This window comes from Geotrypetes seraphini, chromosome 8 (genome assembly GCF_902459505.1).
Source record: "Geotrypetes seraphini chromosome 8, aGeoSer1.1, whole genome shotgun sequence".
In the NCBI taxonomy this organism is placed as follows: domain Eukaryota; kingdom Metazoa; phylum Chordata; class Amphibia; order Gymnophiona; family Dermophiidae; genus Geotrypetes; species Geotrypetes seraphini.
In genome coordinates, this window is record NC_047091.1 from 28495811 (window position 1) to 28513329 (window position 17519).

Here is a 17519-nt window from a genome sequence, read left to right on the forward strand (position 1 = left end):
GGTCGTTTCCCCTTAATATATTGAAAGAACGGCTTGAAGTTCTTCGCCTCCTTGGCTATTTTTTCCTCGGAATCTCTTTTGGCCCCTTTTACCGCCTTATGGCACCTGCGTTGATGTTGTTTGTGCTTGTTCCAGTTTTCATCCGTTTTTGACCTTTTCTATTCCTTAAATGAAGTTTTCTTGTCTCTGATCGCTTCCTTCACCTCTACAGTGAGCCATGCCGGTTCTTTGTTCTTTTTCCTCTTGGATCCCTTGTTGATACGCGGTACATATATATTTTGCGCCTCGGTGACTTTGTCCTTAAAAAGGGGCCAAGCTTGCTCTAGCATTTTTACAGTGCTTATCCTCTTCTTAATCTTCTTCCCTACCATGAGTCTCATCCCTTCGTAATTCCCTTTTCGGAAGTTCAGTGCCGTGGCTGTTGTTTTGGAGTGATGTTTCTCCCTTGCGTCCAGATCAAAGTGGATCATATTGTGATCACTGCTTCCCAGTGTCCCTTCTACTTCTACATCTTGTGCTGGTCCTTGCAGGCTATTTAGAATTAAGTCCAGAATTGCATTTCCTCTAGTATTTTCCTTGATAAGTTGTTCCAGGAAGCAATCGCCTACAGCATCCAAGAACTTGGTCTCTCTAATGCAGCCGGAGTCCAATAACTTGGTCACTCTCCTGTTATTTGTCTAATCATTGAAAAAGTGGTGTTGCAACCAAGAACCATATACTGTGGCTTTTAGAAACCTGTATTGTGGGCTCTAAATCCAACCATCATGTGTCACCCCTAAAAGTAGCCACAACTGTCTTCTTTTCTGGGAATTGAACCAGGTACTCTGTGGCAGTGTGCTAAAGTACTGCTAAGATGGCTTAACTTCAAGATATATGATTATATATATCCTACTGTGAATTAAAAACTTATAATAGAAAACAGAGAGTAAGGTTAGATAGCACAGACCCCTGGGGAATCCAACTTGGATGCTAATTTTTAACATATTTATAAATGATCTAGAAATGGGAATAAACTAGCAGATAATTAAATTTGCTGATGACACAAAGTTGTTAAATTACAATGGCAGATGACATTTAATGTGATGTATGTGATAGAGGAGAACCCAAATTATAGCTATGTGATGCAAGGTTCCACCCAGGAAGAGGATCTACTGTTGATGATATGTTGAAACACTTTGCTCAATGTGCAGCAACAACTAATAAAGCAAGTTGTATCGCTCCTTGAATATTGTGTGCTGTTCTGGTCACCACATCTCAAACACGATATAGCGGTGAACACCGCTTACCCTGAAATGAGAGTTCTTCCCATGCTAGGGACACATAAGTCAAGCGACTTCAGTACAGCCAGTCTTAACTGCTTCCATGAAGCTAGCAAGTGTGCTACGACACTGATAAAAAGAATGACCCATACTAGTAAGAGATATACAATTCTTTTCTTTTTTTTAATTCTTTATTTTAATAATTTTAATACAATAATCTCACTGCAGAGCATAAATATCATTAAGATAATTTGTGACCTTAATAAACTAATGACAGGTTCATTTGCCATCATAACAATAAAAACAATCCCACTCACTACCTCCCCTCCCCCCATTCCATCACCAGAGACCTAAATTCCTATTTCATTCAAGTTTATTTAAAATATTTGATTTGATCGCAAAGTCCAAATCCAATGCGATTTACATTTAGTTAAAAATTAGAAATTTTTAAAAAAACAAGACAATTAGTACTAATTTTAATGAAAAAATACGTTTGAAAAAGGGAGGAGAAAAAAAAAGGATTAAATACAATTCATAAACAAATAAAAAGAGAGGTAATGAAACAAGAGGTTAGGGAAGGTTACCTACTTAATTTTCACTTAGCAGTTTATAAGGATAGGATAGTGTACAACTTCAAATCTTTCATAAGGCTTCTTTTTCCAATTCAATATACCTCTCCCAAACTTCTTTAAACTTTTTTAGTTTTTTAGAAGGACCGATAATCTATATTTTTCACACACTGCACCTAATTGATTTCTCATATCTCTAATTGTGGGTATATTTGGAGTATGCCATTGCTGAGCCAATGTCAGTCTGGAAGCTATAAATGCCAAATCCGTAAGTTTAGATTGGGGTAATATTAGGCCCTCTAATCCAACTCCCAATAGTGCCCTTTCAGCATTCATATTAAGTGGAGTCTGAATTAGCTTACTTACATGATCAAAATACTTGTTCCCAGAACTCCTGGACCTGTTGGGCCGCCGCGTGAGCGGACTGCTGGGCAAGATGGACCTCAGGTCTGACCCAGCAGAGGCATTGCTTATATTCTTATGTTCCTGGACCTTTCGACATTCCCACCACATATGGTAGAAAGTGCTTCTTTCACCACAGACAGCATTATTCTCCTTAGTACATTTACTAATTAGAACCAGAGTAATGTACCATCGTACTAAAAGTTTAATAGCATTTTCTACCAAGGTGGCTGCTCTGGCTATATGGGAGAGGTGTGTTACAATTACTCCCCACTCATCAATGGACCATTCCTTCCCCAGATCTTTTTCCCATGCTAACATGTATGATGTTTTTGTTTCCTTATCATTGTGTATTATTTTATATAACCAGGAAACACATCCTTTTACAAATGGTTTTCCTAACTCCTTCTCAAATTTGGATTTTTTTTTTTAACTTCTTTGCCCATTCCCTTATAGGTCAATATATAATTTTTTACCTGAAGGTAAGGGAAAATATCTCACGCATCCAATTGAAATTGGACCTGAAGATCTGTAAAAGTTTTGATCTCCCCCTCTACAAATATCTTAAACCCTTTGCCTCCTACTTCCCCCCTCCCTACCCGGTATAAAATCTCAGGCATATAGTATAGGGGACAAGAGAATACTTTTTTCTTTTCCTAAAAGTTTCCAAATTCGCATAGAACATTTACTGAAAGGATTGCTTATATTTGGGGAGGGGGGGTTCTCCCACCCATGGTAAGTATCTCAAGTCCCTAATACCCTCTGTCCCTTCTAACATTTCTTGTTCTATCCTTACCCATAATTTAGGTGGGTAAACATGCCATTCAGCAATTGCTCTCAACTGTGCAGCTTTATAATAATTTTCCTAAACCTAAACCTCCCTCCGCCTTGAACTTAAACATTGCAAATCTTCCAACCCTTGGGTACTTTCCTCCCCAAATAAATCTTAATACCATGTTATTCCATCTTTGAAAATACAATTTTGGGATTTCTATTGGTAATACTTGGAATAAGTAAAGAAACCTAGGGAAGATTATTATCTTTACCACCTCCATTCGGCTTAGCCAAGAAATAAATATTTTATTCCATCTATCTATATCTCACTGAATTTCCGCTGCTAATGGTATATAATTTTGCTGGAACAGAAATGTCCGGGTGGGTTTGCACTCTAACCAGCCATTAGCTTCTGCTTCCAGTGCCCCCACAATTCTTTTATTTTTATTGCAATTTTACATTTAATAAGTATGTTAAAAGCACTCATCAAAGAAAAGTCTAGTCCACATCAAGGAAAGGAGAGAGAAGTTAGAAAATTTTGTTGACTAGGATTTCTTTGTATTTCCTATCTGGTCATTATTTAGGCAACTTCTATCTAACAGTCTTTCTAATTGACCAAGCTCAAAGAAGACCTACCTATTTTGATACAAGGTGCATAGTTTGTGGATATACTGCTTTGAATACTGAGCGTAAGTTAGAGAGGTTTTATTACTGTTCAGTCATCACCAGTAAAACATATGTATTGCGTTAGTCCTGTTACTAGTTTCAATTTGCCATTTCCCTCATGGATTGTATTTACCGTATGTCACTATTTTAGTCATTGTACTATTTTTAAGCTGTCAACAAAATTGTATGTTTTTTTTAAACTGCACCTGCTGTATACCAATTTAGGTGAATCTTTTAATAAAGGTTGTTAATAAATCCCAACAAATGAATAGATTTTACCTCCTGATTGTCATAGGAAAAGAAAGCTTAAACAATTAAAGCCATTAAGTGCAGCAGAGGAAGTCTGCTACATTTTTAAAAGCATTCGTTCATGCTTAGTTATTTTCTGTTGTAGGATACTGTGGTAGTGAATGATCGGTGGTGTAAGGACTGCTCTTGCCATCATGGTGGATACTTCAACTGTGCAGATAAATTCCAGCCAGGTACTCTGCCAGAGCGCAAGTGGGAGATGTGCACATCCATAGACAGATGGTCTTGGGGCTTTCGAAGGAACATGCAGACCAGCCAGATCATGGATGACTACAAAATTATTTCAGTAAGCATTTTAAGTTGCTCATCGTCAAGCCACTTTCAAAGATTTTTCTCCAGATAATAGTTCTTACCATTAGAAAAAGGAGCCATGGATCTTGTAAAAATGTCCACACTATTTGTCGGACACCCAAATATATATTCAGGAATAATTAATTGCCCCAAGTGCACTAAACTGCAAACAGATATGAACTAATGTGCACACAGGTGATTATAACACACACTTTCTAACACTTCTCAGTGCTCGGAGAACCGTTTTTAGCTTTATGAGACCGCTGAGTAAGCAAAATTTTTTAGCACATTACTGATACAGCTCAATTCTCAATCATTGCACTGGTACCTATAGTATCTATAAGTATAATACACTCACTTTTTTGATATTTTTAAATTACTTTTTGCCTTTTTAAATGCTCAACTTCAAAACAGACTTAGCTTTTAATGCAGGGGTTCAACGGGTTCTGACGCGTTTCGCCATGCTGCCTCAGAGAACCCGCATCAACATGAACTTAATTCTGCCTCCACCATATCTGCACAAAACATAAAAATACAAACATTATACCCAATGTTCTAACTAATTTATCTCTACTACTCTTATATAAAATTCTAGCACATGCTGACACACAGTACTTGTTTTTACTTCAACGGCTCTTGCTAAAACGCTGACCCTACAAACTCCACCCCTTTTATAAAACATCCACCCAACCAGGATGCGACCCATCTAAACTCCACCTCCTGCCCTCCTGATAGGTCAATGCTCCTTACAGAATGTCAATCACAAACATTGAAAGTAATTAAAAAAAAAAAAAAAACACCAATCTGGACCACCCTAGTTAAATCATGATCCCAAGAAAGCTCGCCATTCTACTTCTCTATTTAACCCCGTGGGTTTGACTGACTGCCATCTAAAAATCCATTCCTGCTCCCTCCTCCACAGTCTGACTGCCAAATTACCTCCCCAGGGCAGGCACATCTCCTCCAAAACTATAAACTTCAAATCCTGTAAGGAATGGCTTTGCCTCATCCAATGATTAACTAAGGGGGCACCCTCTTCACCCCTTCTAATTTTACTTAAATGTTCAATGATACGGGTGCGCACAGAGTACACTGTATATCCAATGTAAAATAAAGGGCATGAGCACTGAATCAAATATACTACTCCTTGCGTGTTGCAATTTGTTAACCCAGTCAATTTTGACTTAAACCCAGATCTAGAATCCTAAACCCTAACCCTTCAGTGTCTTTATACTTATGACATGCAGAACATTTAAAAGTTCTGATCAACAAGTCCATGAAGCCATCTGCACAATGTGCTATGGCGGCGAAAAGGGTGAACAAATGCTAGGAATGATCAAGAAGGGGATCACAAACAGATCCGAGAAGGTTATCATTCTGCTGTATCAGACCATGGTGCGCCCTCACCTGGAGTACTGTGTCCAGCACTGGTCGCTGTACATGAAGAAGGACATGGTACTACTCGAAAGGGTCCAGAGAAGAGCGTCTAAAATATGCTTATGTGAGAGGTTCATCTTTGCTCTAGTAGAGCTGGCAAATATTTGCTGACTGTAACAGCATTGGATATTTCAGGACTTTCCAGGAAGATAAACTCAGGCACCAGTACTGCGGGATAAGATGTCCAACCAAAAGTTATCTGAACTGCTGACAGAGTGACAGTGAAGCTTGGGAAGGAGGGGACCTACTCTCAGAAATTATTGAACTTAGTATTAAGAATGCATTGTCAGGGGAAATAGATCAGATTTGACACTGGATGATATCATGTTTCAATATGGCTCCGTGATAAGTATGCAGACTATACAATTAATACATATGATAAATGTGACAATCCAATAGAAAGTGAGTATATAATCTGTAACTAGGTGGTACTCTAGGCTACTGAACTAAAGTATATAAGTAGCATACCAGATGGCTTCAGCTTCAGGATGGATCCATATCAGAAGCCAGCTACTCTGTATATTATCCATTGGCTCAATTTGCTGTACTGTTGTTCCAAGTAAGCTGATTTTTGTCTATTACTAATAAACCTATATTATATACAGCAATTGGGTTGTCGTAATGAGGTCATTATTCTGAAAAGGTTAGCAGCGCCTTTTCAGAGGGAAGGCCCCCACAGCATCTGTCTTCATTATTACCAGCCGGTTTAGCAGGATTGGGAGAGGACTGAAGGCAGGGCTGCTCACAATCCGATTGTGCCACTCACTCCTCACTGCCCCCCCCCCTCCTCCTGGCAGTTGGCAAACAGCATGGAGGACTGCCATGGCCACCGCTAGGAGGAATCAGCTGCTTCACATGTTGGGCCTGTTCTTGATCCGCGCCTCCTTTCCCCACAGCCCAGTAGGCTTAAATTTTGAGATTTTTTTTTAAACCGGTGGTAGACCCTAAAAATCCCAGACCCCCATTTTTGGGCCATTTTTTTAAATTGGCAGTTTCATGTATAATCAGTCTTCTATATATGAAAAACTATAAATTTTGTTTATTTTTGTGCAAATTAGGTTTGTAAAATCTATGCTCCTGCATATTGACAAATATGTATTTTGACAGGGTCCATGTATGCACTTTACAGAATGCTCCACATTAGAGCCTTGTGTAAATTACTCTGGGGAATGTGAACATCCAACCTGGAAATTCCCTATGCAAAATTGACTTATCTGTTGGTGCAAGATCTTGTGTCATTGATGAATTTGAGCAATCTGTAGATTTGTCTTCTGGAGATAAAGGATGATTAGTTATGGTAAGATAAGTTAAGGAATAAAAACAAAACCCCGATGATGAAATAAATCTTTCACTGGCCCATTTAAATGCTTCTGTTTCTCCTAGGATCTTGTTCAAACTGTGAGTTTTGGAGGCAACTACCTTCTTAATGTGGGCCCAACGAAAGATGGGATGATTGCACCAATCTTCCAAGAGAGACTACGAGCAGTAGGAAAATGGTTAAGCATCAACGGAGAAGCAATTTATTCATCAAAACCCTGGAGGGTACAGAAAGAGAATAGCACAAACAGCGTGTGGTAAGGATACTTCTGGGAGCTGTTAATCAGTTATTGGGAATTAGCTTCTTTCTATGGTGCTATTATCACTGTGGTAGCAATATTCAGACTTCTTTATGGGACAAAGTTCACAGGTACTTGTAGCCACAGCCTTTATAGAGAAAGTATATTACTTACCCTTAGAAACTTGCCAAATGTATTTTATACTTTTGCAACTGCATTTTGTTCTGTGGTCAATCCATTTTCCAGGGCTGCTCAAAATATGATCCTAGAAATGGCTTCCCTAAGTGCAGCTGGTATGCTGGTAAACGCTTGAATTCAATTTATATTATTGACTCATACATTGCATTTGCTGGGATATCTTTCCTAGAAAGAAATCTAATTTCTAGTCAAAGGCATTGCACAAGACTTTTAATCGCTAGACTGGCAGCAGAAGTTGATGCACTTAAATATTTCTCTGGCTGATGGGTGGAATGCGCTTCCAGAGGGCGTAATAGGGAAGAGTACAGTACTGGGGTTCAAGAAAGGATTGGACAATTTCCTGCTGGAAAAGGGGATAGAGGGGTATAGATAGAGGATTACTGCACAGGTCCTGGATCTGTTGGGCCGCCGCGTGAGCGGACTGCTGGGCACGATGGACTTCAGGTCTGACCCAGCAGAGGCATTGCTTATGTTATGTTCTTAATTTAACTGGAGCAGAATGTTGAGAACATAAGAATAGCCATACTGGGTGAGACCAATGGTCCATCTAGCTCAGTGGTCTCAAACTTGTGGCCCAGGGGCCATTTGAGGCCCTCAGTATGTTTATCATAATCACAAATGTAAAATAAAACAGTTGCTTGATCATATATCTCTTTAGCTATAAATTGCAATATTATTATTAAGACTTAGCTAAAAGGAAAGATTTATCTCTATAATAAAACCCTAAGCCGCACATGCGCACTTCCACTTTAGTGTTCTGTATGTCCATGGCCTGAAGAAATGCGCATGCGCGACTACAATGCCCCACACTCACGGCCCTGTGGGGCAGTGGCAGCAACCGAGTGGTGGAGAGCAGCCTTGCTCCGCCCGTTGACTCTCCACAAACCTCCCGGCTCCAGCGGCTTAGGCAGCACTATAAACACGCTGCTTCGCGCCCTTCTACTGCCGATTTCCTCTGCCGCATCTCTGATGACATCATCAGAGACAGACACGGGAGAGAAAATCGGTAGTAGAAGGCCGCAAAGCAGCGTGTTTAAAGTGCTGCCTACAAGGCTGGAGCCCGGAGGTTTGTCGGCGGTGGGAGAGTCAGGAGCAGGTCAGATCAGCAGAACAACGGCAGTAAAAGAAGGGGGAGGGGCCAAACAGAGCAGGTAAGAGAAGAGCAGATCGCGGTAAGAGAAGGGAAAAGGGGGTGGGGGAAAATGCTGCTACTGCTATACAGGGACTTGGAGGGGAAGGGAAATACTGCCGCTGCTTCTGCACAGGAAAGGGGGGGGATAGGAGGGAAGTGGGATGGAAATGCTGCATAGGGAAGTGGGATGGAAATGCTGCTGCACAGGGAAATGGGGAAAAATGACAGACAGACAGCAGGAGGGAGGGAGACAGAAAGAAAGAAAGACACAGGGGCAGGGAGAGGGACAGAAAGACAGACAGAGAAAGGGGGCTAGGGAGAGGGAGAAAGATGTGCGCAGAATTGAATTGGTTCAATGGACGGCCACCAGGATGATCTCGGGGCTCAAGGGTCTCTCGTACGAAGAGAGACTGAACAAATTGCAGCTCTACACTCTTGAGGAACATAGGGAGAGGGGAGACATGATCGAAACATTTAAGTACCTCATGGGACGTGTCGAAGTGAAAGATGATATTTTCTTTCTCAAGGGACCCTCGACCACAAGAGGGTACCCGCTCAAACTCAGGGGTGGAAAATTTCATGGCGACACCAGAAAGTATTTCTTCACAGAGAGAGTGGTTGATCATTGGAACAAGCTTCCAGTGCAGGTGATCGAGGCAGACAGCATGCCAGACTTTAAGAATAAATGGGATACCCATGTGGGATCCCTACGAGGGTCAAGATAAGGAAATTGGGTCATTAGGGCATAGACAGGGGGTGGGTAAGCAGAGTGGGCAGACTTGATGGGCTGTAGCCCTTTTCTGCCGTCATCTTCTATGTTTCTAAAGTCAGCGGGAGGGAGACAGACAGACATATATTCTAGCACCCGTTAATGTAACGGGCTTAATGACTATATAATAAAACCCTAAGCGGCACATGCGCACTCCTACCTGTGTGTTCCGTATGTCCGTGGCCGGAAGGAGTGCACTTGCGTGCCTACAACTGCCCCACACTCATGAAGGGAGAAGATACAGAAATAAAGAAAGACTGACAGACAGCCAGGGAGAGAGACAGTAAGACAGGGGGCCAGGGAAGAGACAGAGACACACAGGGGGACAGAGACAGAAAGAAAGGGGGGCAGGGAGAGAGATAAAAAACATAAAGTAAGAAAGAAAGAAACGCCTCAGCGACCCATTGTGCTAAAAGTCTACACATCTATTCTAGCACCCGTTAACGGGCTTAAATACTAGTAAACTATAAAGAGTTTTACCTCATGCAAAATTGTTATTTCTTTAATAAGACATTAACTATTTTTTCTGAGGCCCTCCAAGTACCTACAAATCCAAAATGTGGCCCTGCAAAGGGTTTTAGTTTGAGATAGAGAGTTGCGCGGGGACAGAAATCCCACCCGTCCCCACCCGTCCCCGCCAAAGTCCCACCCGTCCCCACCCGTCCCCGTGAGGAATCCCTCCGTCCCCACGAGGAATCCCTCCGTCCCCACCCGTCCCCGCGAGGAATCCCCTCCGTCCCCACCCGTCCCCGCGAGGAATCCCCTCCGTCCCCGCCCGTCCCCGCGAGGAATCCCCCTACATCCCCACCTGTCCCTATAAACTACAGAAATAGTTATTTCATTTAATTATGCTACTGAATTAAAGGCTCTGGTAGAAACCCATTTAAAAATAAGCAAAAAGACTTTATTAATTTGGAAATATTAATTGGGAAGAATACATACTTTGTAAACGGGTTTCTACCAGAGCCTCTAATGTTTATAAATTTTTATCAACACAACTAATATACTACTTTATCCTTAAGCAAAAAAAAAAAAAAAAAAAAAAAAATTTTTCCTACCTTTATTGCCTGGTTTCTGCTTTCCTCATGTTCTCATTCAGTTCCTTCCATCCACTGTCTCTCTTCCTTCTGCGTCTTCCATTTGCTCTGTTACTGTGCCTCTCCCTTTCTCCCCCCTCCCAAATTGGTCTGGCACCCATCTTTTTCCCTCCGCTCCCCCCATAGTCTGGCACCTCTGTCTTCTTCCCTGCCAGCGTCTTCTTCCCATTCCCTCTTCCCCATTTCCTTTCAGTGTCCTTCTCCCCCACCATCTTTCCCATGTCCTGTCAGGCAGCATCCTTCTCCCCTCTCTGCCTTCCCCATGTCCTTTCAGCGGCCTTCTCCCCCCTCTGTCTTCCCCATGTCCTTTCAGTGGCATTCTCCACCCCTTTGTCTTCCCCAGTGCTTTCAGGGTCCTTCCCCCCCCTTCCTCCCGTTTACCCCATGTCCTTTCAGCGTTCTTTTCCACCCCTTTGTCTTCCCCAGTACTTTCAGCGGCCTTCTCCCCCCTTAAGCGTCTTTTCTTTTCCACTCCACCTTTCCTCCCTCCCTGCCTCCACCTTTGTGGCGCTTTTGCACCCGACCGACAACAGAACAGGCCCGGTCGGACAAATCTCCCTGTCCTGTAGCCGCGATCTAAATTACCTTCTTACAGCAGCTGGAGTAGTGAAGCTGCTGTAAGAGGTACTTTAGATTCGCGGCTACAGGGCAGGGAGGTTTGTCGGCCGGGCCTGTTGTCGGTCGATCGGGGGACCTGACCGGCTGTGCACATTCTTCGGAGCGGACCGCCCCCTCCCCCCTCTTTCGTTCGCCATTGCCTTCTTCCTACCTGCCCTGCCGCAGCCGCACACAGCCGACCGGAAGTCTTCCTGATGTCAGCGCTGACGTCGGAAGAAGGGAGGGCTTTGCTTAAGCCCTCCCTCCGACGTCAGCGCTGACATCGGGAAGATTTCCGTTCGGATGTGTGCTGCGACAGGGCAGGTAAGGAGAAGGAGACTACCCTCGCGGCTCGACCAACCCCGCAGGAACCCCGCTACCCTCGGAGGCGTCCCCACGGGATCCCCGCGACCCTAGGGGGCGTCCCCACGGGATCCCCGCGACCCTAGGGGGCGTCCCCACGGGATCCCCGTGACCCAAAGGGGGAACCCGCGGGATCCCCGCGGGTCCCGCGGGATTCCCGTCATCCCCGTTCTCGTGCAGCTCTCTAGTTTGAGACCACTGATCTAGCTGCTTCCACGGTGGCCAATCCAGGATACAAATACCTGGCAAAAACCCAAATAGTAGTAACATTCTATGCTACCAACCCAGGGCAAACAGTGGTTTCCCCTAAACTTTACTTCTCAGTTGATATTTTTATTTCAAAATATTTAATACATGTCTCTCCACTGGGATTCCTTTCCCAGTCAAAAATCCAGATCATTCAATTAATTAGACTGATTCTTCTTAATCCTTTAAGTTTATGATTTATCAGTGTCATCTCATTCACATTTCTTTTGTTCAAGCCAGGCTAGAAGACTTGAACAGCGGGGCCAAAAGAATTGACAGAATGGATTCTCTCTCCCAACATAACTGGGCTAGAGACTCCGTTCTGTGAATTCAAATAACAGGCATGAAAAAGCTATGTAATAAGCAAATAAGTTTATTAATGTTTCACATGCCTGGGGAGAGCCAATACAGAGCCATCACAATTTCAGTGCTCTCCAAAGGGAGAAATCAACGACAACCAGATTTATACCCTATGTGACATCATTTGTAATAATTGGAATACACTGGCACAGTTGATCACATGACTTCCTTTCCAAGAATGCCTTATGTCAATGTTACATTTAAATCCTTAATTTTAATAAGTCCATTCTAATGTTAAGTTTTTAAACCCAACAGGTGGCAGTGTTTCACTTTTTCTTTCTAAATCACTTGATCTCTGATCTTTTCAGACACCAATCATGTCAGTAAAAGGCCTTCATCCTGCAGATACATCCTAACTTCTTTATGACCTCCCAATTAGCATTGTATGTTCTAATCTATAAGGAACAGATTCTCTCTGTAAAAAAACCCAAGTTTCCTGCTCCTCTGAGAACCTTATCTTTAAATTCCATGGATGTATATATGAACAATGGTACATAAATTTGCCCTTGTCTTAAGAGTCACAAAGTCAAACTTCTGAACTTCCTTAGCATAGCTAGAGTGCAAATACAGAAATTTAAACTTTTCAATCTGTAATTACAATGCCTCAGACTTTTTCACTAGAGCTCATTTTAATTCCCTAAACTTTAATATGTTCACTTAGCCCCTCTTTTACTAAGGTGCGCCAACTGATTAGCTCGCGCTAATCGGTTAGCGCACCATAGTAAAAGAGGGGGTTAATTTTGATTCATTCACAAACTCAGTTTTCATATCATCTGTGACACCCATCACACCTGTAAATTTCAGGAAATCTTAAACACTTTTTTTATTACTCTTGCACTGGTTTTGGTCTATCCTATCAGGTCCTAAACTGTGTCTTATACTAACAGAAGGAAAAAGCCTCAGATCCCCGTATGCCGCCAACCAGTAAACTTGCAGGCTATACTAGAAAGGGAAGATCCATCATCAGCTTAAAAACTGGCTCATCCCCCTTCCCCCCCACACACACATGGACTACTTGGATGGTATTTACACCACTAAGTCTTTGGATAATATCCTGATGAGATCTTATTGGATTGAATTGTAGTAACTTTGGTGAGGGTTGGGAATCGTATATCATGTAATAAGCAGAGTGCAAAAGTCATGTCCCAGACACTTGGAAGAAGAGTGATCGTGATGCATAAATTAAGGTTTTGGTCTAAAGTGTATTACTATGTAAATAGTGAAGCTCTGATAGAGCATCTGTGGAAATAAAATGTTAATTTCTCTGCATGGTAACTTTCCTACTTTCTATTTCTTTGCTTACCTAGGTATACTTACAGCAATACTTTGGTTTATGCAATATTTCTACAGTGGCCGAAAGATAAAGTACTGAAACTCACTTCACCTATACCAGCTTCATATACAAATGTAAGAAATACAAGGAGTTTAGAATGACTATGAAAAGAGCCAATTTATTTGAAAATATCTTTATTTAATCTTTATAGAACCACAAGCAAAATACACCTGATAGTCCTCTGAACATTCACTGTAAACAATACAATTGTAGTATAATATCCCTGTCCTTCCACCCAACCAAATCCATGACAACCAATTTATAACAACAATTAATAATTTAATATAGGTGTTTCAGGTAAAGGAATTAATTGATCTTGTTGCTGTTTTTCCAGGTGACAATGTTGGGAATCTCAGGTACTCTGAAGTGGGAACCATCTGCAGATAAAGGGCTCTCCATTGCCTTGCCCTACGTGCCGCCTGGTACCTTTCCAGTGGAGACAGCTTGGACTATTAGATTAGAAGGAGTGAAATAAAGTGTTGATCACTAGGCAGGAGAAGAAAAATTATCGAGTGATTCAACATTGATGTGATTTTTATGGCACAATTTTAAAAAGTGATTTGCAATTCTTTCTTGTCATTGATCATGGATTAGATTTATGGACATGATTTACATAAAAAAAACATGCAAATGATGTCAAAAATTCTTGGTTGGAAATGAAGACTACTGCATTTATTGTAAGGAACACAAAATCAGCTTTACCTAATAATATAAGTAGAATTTTAGAATCAGTGGTTTTGGTAGGAGTGCAAGCACCAGCTAGTTGCGGTCTAAAATATGAATTTTGACTGCCTTTATTGAATAATGCAAGAGTTTTTCTCTTTGTTTATGATCTACATGTATACACTGGCTGAGGCTGCTGCTTCTTTGATCTTGGGCAAATCACTTAAATCTCCATTACTCAGGTACAAACTTTAGATTGTGAGCCCTACAGGGGACAGGGGACTTACTTTACCTGAATGTAACTCACCTCGAGTTACTACTGAGAAATGTGTAAGCTCAATCCCAATAAATACAAATAAATATTTGGTAGGATTTCAGCTTGATTCTCTGTTCTTCATATGTATTTTATTTGAGTAATTGTGAGTAGCTCCTGTAGCAAATTTTTAAAAGGAAGCAAAGTACTTTCCCTTTATAACAATTAGCTGCAAATATGTATAATTAGCAGCTCATGTTCAGGAGATTAATCAGAGCAAAGCAGTGGCTGACTTAAGACAGTAAGAAAGGGCCAGGAGCCAGGTTCACTAAGGGCACGGATCGGATCTGATCCATGAGAGATCCGATCTGTGTCTGGGGGGCTGATTCATGAATCGCCCTGATGCAAATGAGGGCGATCAGAATCATGCCGCCAACCAACCGCCGGGTTGCTCTGTAATGATCCTGACGCATGCGCAGACCATCTAGATAATCTGCACATGCTTAAAGAGCAATGACATTTTTAAAAAAAAACTTTTAACAGTCCAGCGAGCCTGAGGTTTTAACTAGAGAATGACACGGTGGCGGGTAACCCGCCAAAACGGGGAAGAAAAAATAGTGGCCTCTGCGGGATGGGGACAAGGCCATTCACCGCCCCATGGAGCGGTGAATGGACTTGTCCCCGCAGTGAGGCAATCAAGGATCGCGCGCTCCCCACCATCTCCTTCCCTCCTCCTTACCGCCATGCTCATGCTGCAGCTACTAAAGCCGACAGGAAGTCTTTCCGACGTCAATTCTGACGTCGGAGAGGACGTTCTGGGCCAGCCAGTTGCTGCCTGGCTGGCCCAGAACGTCCTCTTCAACTTCAGAATTGAGTCGGAAAGACTTCCTGTCGGCTTTAGTAGCTGCAGCATGAGCATGGCGGTAAGAGCAGGGGAAAAGGAAGGAGGCTTTTTTTTTTTTTGAGCGGCAGGGAGGCAGCAGGCTGACTTTGGTTAGGGAGGAGAAAGGTAGGCAGGCTTTGGGGGTGGGGGTGGGACAAAGTGTGGAAGGCAGTGAGAGGGACATAGGAAGGAGGCACTAGGGGCATTAAAGACATGGGAAGGAGGCACTAAAGACAGGAAGGGGCACTAAGGACATGGGAAGGAGGCGCTGTGGCACTAAAGACATGGGAAGGAGGCACTGTGGCACTAAAGACAGGAAGGGGCACTAAGGACATGGGAAGGAGGCGCTGTGGCACTAAAGACATGGGAAGGAGGCACTGTGGCACTAAAGACATGGGAAGGAGGCACTGGGGGCACTAAGGACATGGGAAGGAGGCACTGGGGGCACTAAGGACATGGGAAGGAGGCACTGGGGGCACTAAAGACATGGGAAGGAGGCACTGGGGGCACTAAAGACAGGAAGGGGCACTAAGGACATGGGAAGGAGGCACTGGGGGCACTAAAGACATGGGGAGGAGGCACTGGGGGCACTAAAGACAGGAAGGGGCACTAAGGACATGGGAAGGAGGCACTGGGGGGCACTAAAGACATGGAAAGGAGGCACCGGGGGCACTAAGGACATAGGAAAGAGGGAGGGAATAGAAAGGGACAATTCTTGGGCCTGAGTGCAGAAAGGAAGAAATGAAAGAAAGGATACACAGACAGAAGGAAACGCAACCAGAGACTCATGAAATCAATCACCAGACAGCAAAGGTAGGAAAAATGATTTTATTTTCAATTTAGTGATCAAAATGTGTCAGTTTTGAGAAGTTATATCTGCTGTCTATATTTTGCACTATATTTGTCTATTTTTCTATAGTTACTAAGGTGACCAAGCTTGCGGAGATGGGGCGGAAACAGGGTTTTAAAATTTTTGTCCTAGTAGTTTGCCGATCCACAAAATAATTTTTTTATTTCTGCCGGTTCACGGGTGTAAAAAGGTTGAAAAACACTGATGTAGAGTATGCCGGCTTTCTTTTTCGCCCAGCTGCACGCGTTCAAAAAGCCGCGCTTGCGCGGCTGCTCGAGTTGATCAATCTTCTCCTGTCTTACAACTTCCTGTTTCCGGTTGCGTCAGAGGAGAATATTGAACAAATGACCACCCGCACGTGCGGCTGGGCAAAAAAGAAAGCCGGCATACTGTACATCTAAGGTGAGATGAAGGGAGGGAGATGGCAGAACACTGCAATTGGTCGGGTGTCTGCTGTTTTTGTATCACTGCCTGCCTGCGCTCACATTCCAGATCCTCCTGCATTTTTAGTGTGCACAATTAACCTGATTCGAGCTATAGGTGAACATGGGGGACACGTCATTGCAAGGGAGGACAAGTCAATTGATTTATTTTATGTTCTGTTTTTACTACAGGGCAGAGGCACTGAAACAGATTCTCAGTGCAGTAGTAGTAGTGGCAGGACTCTCTTCTGTCTTCATGGTGTTTTGCAGTACTGAGGCTTATATGGATGCTGCGGGGACAGTGACAGGGCGGTGAATGGAACGGTGGTGATGTGGCGGTGCAGAGGGTGGTGGGCCGGGGACGGTGCAGTGACGGGGACAGATTTTTTCCCTGTGTCATTCTCTAGTTTTAACCCACTTTAAACCCACAGGCTCGCACTGCAGGGGAAGGTCTGAGCAGAGAGAGTAGGAGAGTCAGGAGAATCGCAGCAGAGAGTCGGGGCAGAGAGAAGGAGATGCAGTCGTAAATTACATGAACGACTGGTCCCCAGCAGTGCGCTAAGTGGTCAGAACTTGATTGGTGGGCTTAGTGAATCTAGCCCTTAATATCTGGGTCTATGGCCCTGATTCACTAAAGTCAGCCATCGTTGCTAAACCTGTTTTCACAGGTTTAGTGACGATTGCTGTTATCAAGCCGATTAACTAAACAGCCCACCGTGTGTTGTCTGATCTGATCCGATCCAACCCATGCAAATTAGTAAAACCCCATGCAAAATAGCAAACTGATTGATTCACTAACATTTGCTTGGCTATTTTGCATGGGGTTTTACTATCCTAAAACCTGACTGCTGTAGACCTGTTGGTAACGGTTACCGACAGTTTTGCCGGTTTTATAATTTTTTTTCCATGGCACAGATATTTTGCGTGTATTACACACGCAAAATATCTGCCCTATAAAAAAATATGAATAAAAGGCAGACCTATCAAAAAACTGCCCCACCCCCGCGACCCACAAATGGCAGGAGGGATGCCTGGTTCCTCCTGCCATCGGCGCCCTACTCCCCCAGCCGCAGACGGCCAAACACCCACA

The 17519-nt window shown here is 43.1% G+C and overlaps 1 protein-coding gene across 2 annotated transcripts in view; it reads left to right on the top strand.

Annotated features, from left to right (window-relative positions):
* Positions 1-14404, top strand: part of FUCA1 (alpha-L-fucosidase 1) — a 134913-nt gene extending 120509 nt beyond the window's left edge. For both annotated transcript variants that reach the window (XM_033956809.1, XM_033956810.1), the window contains 4 exons: positions 4065-4265; positions 7091-7281; positions 13333-13432; positions 13693-14404. In XM_033956809.1, the coding sequence (XP_033812700.1) occupies positions 4065-4265; positions 7091-7281; positions 13333-13432; positions 13693-13833 (633 nt within the window). In that variant the 3' untranslated portion in view covers positions 13834-14404. The remainder of the gene's footprint in view (positions 1-4064; positions 4266-7090; positions 7282-13332; positions 13433-13692) is intronic.
* The last annotated feature ends 3115 nt before the right edge of the window (positions 14405-17519 follow it).